At 37.7% G+C, this 4,619-nt stretch overlaps 1 protein-coding gene across 1 annotated transcript in view; it reads left to right on the top strand.

Moving 5' to 3' along the window:
* LOC100747287 overlaps positions 1-4,010 on the top strand; it is a 357,673-nt gene extending 353,663 nt beyond the window's left edge. Inside the window, 3 exon segments of the mRNA XM_024367629.2 lie at positions 1-165; positions 1,378-1,441; positions 1,800-4,010. Coding sequence (XP_024223397.1) covers positions 1-165; positions 1,378-1,441; positions 1,800-1,844 — 274 coding nt within the window. The 3' untranslated portion in view covers positions 1,845-4,010.
* Positions 4,011-4,619: the final 609 nt, after the last annotated feature.

The raw sequence follows: 4,619 nt of genomic DNA, 5'->3' as shown, positions 1-4,619 counted from the left end.
CGCGGCAGCAGCAGCTGCAGCGTCACCGTTGCTGAAGACGCCCCTCTCAACAGCACAGCAGGCCACCTACGCAGCTGCAGCGACCTACACGGCAGTGGCTGCGCGCGCATACAGCGCAGCTGCAGCTGCGGCACAACCGGTCGCAGGATATGCCGCAGTCGCGGGGTAAGCGCACCACTACTCCCTTCGAAAGGCCTCCTTCGCCTTATCCCTCGGGCTCTGTTCTCCTATCTTCTCTACCTCCTTTATGCGACATACTATAACCCTTACGTTCTTCGACGTCGCGTGGGATCTCCTTTCTTTTTCCTTCTTTCGAGACGAGACGCGCTTTTCAACCACGACCGACGAAGAGATTCGGTTTAATTATTAAGCGATTTGAACTTTTTTTTTAATTTTATCGGCAGATAGTAATTATGGAGAAATTAACAGGAATTTCGTTAATTGGATATTAGTCGATTGCCTTTCAAGGGATATGAATCTTCGGATATTGGGAATTTTTTTTTATTATTTCTTTTATTAACAATTCCGATATAAGAGATTTGCTTTGATTACTTAATTTAGTAGAGTTGCATCGATACTCGAATTATAAAGAGATTAATTCTGGAGGATTTTCTAGTCGGATTTTGGTCGGTTGTTTTTTCAAAGGATTTTAATAGTATAATATAATAGTATAATAGTAACAGTATCGATATAAGAGATTTGCTTTGATTATTTCGATAATAGTAGCGTTCTATTGATACTGTGATTATGAAGAAACTAATTGCTGAAATTCAATGAGATTTTCGTAATTGGTTTTCAATCGATATTTTTTTCAGGAACTTTGGGAATTTTTGTGATATCATTGAATTTCGTTTGGATATTTCGAGAAGGGTACTTTTGTTAGAAATTAAAGCTGCAATTATGGGGAAATTAATTTCTCAGAATTTTAGGATCTGATTTTGGTCGATTATTTTTTTTAAACGATTCCTACCTTTCGATATAAAATGTTGAGGAAGAGATCGAAGATTCTTACGATATCATCTTGCTTTTATTTGTTATTTGTTCATGAATCGAGAAGACTATATCTATTATAATTCTATATTTATCATATTCTACGAATCTAACTTCAGATATACGGAAAAAGATGTACAGTCGGAGTCCATTCCTTCCAGAAGAATTCGTCGTCGTGGTCGAGCTCTTAGGAGTCGCAGACATGTCGAAAGTCAACAACCTGATGATACTCTTACCGAAAAACCTGATAGTCCTATCGAAAATCCTTAGATAACATCCTAAGTTTGTATCTCCTTTTATCTGTTTATCCTTTATTCCTTAACAGGCATCGATTAATTTACAATTACAGAATGGATACTTAATATGTTTCAATGTTGATGTTTACAGTTACGGGCGTGAATACACCGATCCCTACCTTGGACATGGTATTGGACCAGTAGCTGGCTATGGGGTAAATGCAATTTTTCACCTCTCAAAATGATAAATAGATGGAATAATTTCAATTCCTGATACTTTTGTGAATTTATCGTTGACAATTAATAACTAAACCGTGGCTATTTCTTTTATTTCTAAACATTTTCGTAAATTTATTACTAATAATTAATAACTAGTATATAGATGTTCATGGAAATGTATAATTTTGTAAAATTAAGCAAAGATTCTCTTTCTATTTAGCTCGTTCAATTTTATAACAAGTACCGTACTTTAGATATTTCAAATATCTCTATTCGTAAATATTCAGGCAGAATCGTCGATCATAAAATTAAAATATAATTTCAATTGATGGAAAAAATCAATCTTTTTCACAGGCAACCGTATACAGAGGCGGCTACAACAGGTTCACGCCATACTAAGGATCGTCAGATATCAGAGCGCGAGCCTTCCAAGTACACCGTTATACTCAGCTGAACATGACCAGAACAAAAAGAAATCGACACAATCATCATCGTCATCCGTCATCGATCACGATTAGCCCACGAAGCGATGCCTGGACCCTCCGCGCATGCTGACGCTAGCCTTCTTCGTAGCACCGATACAAAATCATTGACTTCGGCTCTCGTCGACGCGGAACGAAAGCGTGTCTTTCATCCTGAAATCATCCGGCCATTATGGACAACGTTCCAATAAAGCCAGAACTACCGAGTCGACTACGAACGTGCCACGTATAAGTAGGACGAAAATTTCAAAATTGTTTGCGAAACGGGTATATTAAAGTTTTACACACAGTCGATCAGAGGGAAAATAGAAGAAGGAAACCCGTAGAGAAAAGGAAGAGAAAGAAATTTGCTTAATCGTTACAGACGAAAGGACGATCGAATGCATTAAGCGGACCGATAGACGAACAGATAGAAGGTTAAAGATCGTAGGAAGATGATATAGAACACTCAGAATTTAAATTAGATTGAAAGCGTGCTTCTCAGTTGGAGATAGTTTTCGATTGGGGTTGATCGACCAGACGACAAAGGTCTGCCGAAGCGTCGTCGAACTTTCAAACTCTGATCGATAATAAGAGGGTTGCGAGGAAGGACAGAGATATATGGCAGACAGGAGAAATCGGTAAACTGAATTAGCGGACAAAGGGGACTGATTAAATTGAGTTTTGTTGGAAACATGTTAAACATCCGAGCAAACGGTCGTATCGAGCGTCTTAAGAAAAATATCGGTATCCGGCAAAGGATCAAAGTTACAAGTTAGATGAAATAGAATGGAAACGTTCCGAAGCTGTCGAAATTCGTGTGTAAAGGGAACGTGGCATCGCGTCATTAAACTATCAGTTCGTATCGGAGTTCGGACCCGGCAGCCATTCCGACTTTACGAAGTTGAATGACAAAGGGGCAAATGTGTCGAATCTAGACGGTGTACGTGTATATATATTTGTGTATATACGTATATATATATATAAGTAGATAGATATAGATAATTGATCTCTTTAGAAATCAATTGTAATTATGCAATTCGTTGCTCGTGCACGTTTCTATAATCGTTCAGGAGAAACTTTTAAAACGCGACCCGGCAAGAATTTTTATCACTAACGAAACCGGGACTATTTAGATCACATTACAAAGTTTACGTATCATCGTAATGCGATGTTATTCATTGAGATCCAAAAAGAGTAAAAGGCATTCAATGAAAAATATGAATATAGAAAGAATTTTGTACATAATTCATTGACAATTCGCTAAAATATGAAAACGAAATCTGAAATAAAGAAACGAGTAAACGATCGTTTTCTTTCGTGTCCTTTTTTTTAATATTATTACTACTATTGCCATTATTTACCCTTGTCCTCCGTATGGACAAAATTTTATGTTTAATTGCCTGCGTTAACAGGTCTTTCCTAATCATGAATCAGAAACACCAATTATCAGACACGTGATAAGACGTGCAAGAGGTAGAGGAAACTCTCGCTAATGGCTGCCGGAAAGGAACTCTTCCTTCGTGTCGACGAGGTACACACGACTTCCGGTGACAAACGCCACGCTCGGTAATCGGCGAAGAAAAATACGCGAGACCCTCTTTAGGTAGCTAGACAAGATTTTAGAGGAGAGAAAACGACGAGAGCGACGAAGCAGTTACGCGTGACCGGTAGGGTTTCTATGCCAAATATGTGTGTGTCTATGTTGCGCGTGTGTGTGCGTAGATTCGCGAAACGAACCGCGGCTGTAAAGAGTAGAATAGTAAATGTGGCTGAAGGGAGAGAGAGAAAATCCCTTGAATAACTTCTGACAAAAGCAAGATTCTGGCAAACAGAATCTAGTCAAATCAGTCTCTACCGGTTCCTAATCGAGATTATGACAATGTAACGCAGCTTTTCTCCTAATACTCACGGCCTTGTCGACGCTCCAATGGAAGATGGAACGTGACAGCCTCTTTTTTTTTTTTTTTCTTATATAGTTAATGAAAATTACCTTTTAAGGATGGTAATTTTTGTTCTAATTTTGTGAATTTTGAAGCTTGTCGATCGAGGTTTCTACGCTCTCTTATTTTTTTTTTATAACTACTTTTTGGTGCAGGAATTGGAATAGAAATTAATTTATGGTGTTAGTAAATCTTGGTCTCGAATTCGAATCTCTCCGATTTGGAATACTCTGAACGTGAAATTGTCACTTGATTCGTACAAACGAGAAATTCGTTTGTAAGATGTCAATCGACGAAACGATTCCTATTCCTCGATGGACTGAGTGTCCACGCACGAATAGCAATTTTCATCGAGAATTACGATATTCGTCTACAAAAGATAGACACATTGTAACGGAGCTCGAGTGATCGAGGGCGCTGAAATTGATAGACTGATCCTTTGAATTTTGATGCAATCTCTTGGACAGCTTTTCACAGAAAGCTATCAGATTCCTTATGTGATATTTCCAATATTATTTCTCGACTAGAAATTAACTACAGCTATCGAAGATATGTTTTACTGTTCTACGTAGAGAACTAAACTCATTTACATATATATATATATACGATATATGTATACATATAATATGTACACGTATGTATGTATACATATACGTATACATATTATATGTACACATATTGTTTTTTGCATTTTTCATTTCAAACGATGAACGATGGATTCGTTCAAGTTTAAAGTTCCTCGAATTTCTACCGCATTCTCGATCACAGAA

This window comes from Bombus impatiens, unplaced genomic scaffold (genome assembly GCF_000188095.3).
Source record: "Bombus impatiens unplaced genomic scaffold, BIMP_2.2 scf_0321, whole genome shotgun sequence".
Classification (NCBI taxonomy): Eukaryota; Metazoa; Arthropoda; class Insecta; order Hymenoptera; family Apidae; genus Bombus; species Bombus impatiens.
Note: the sequence above shows the minus strand (reverse complement) of the source record. Positions and strands in the feature narration are given on the sequence as shown.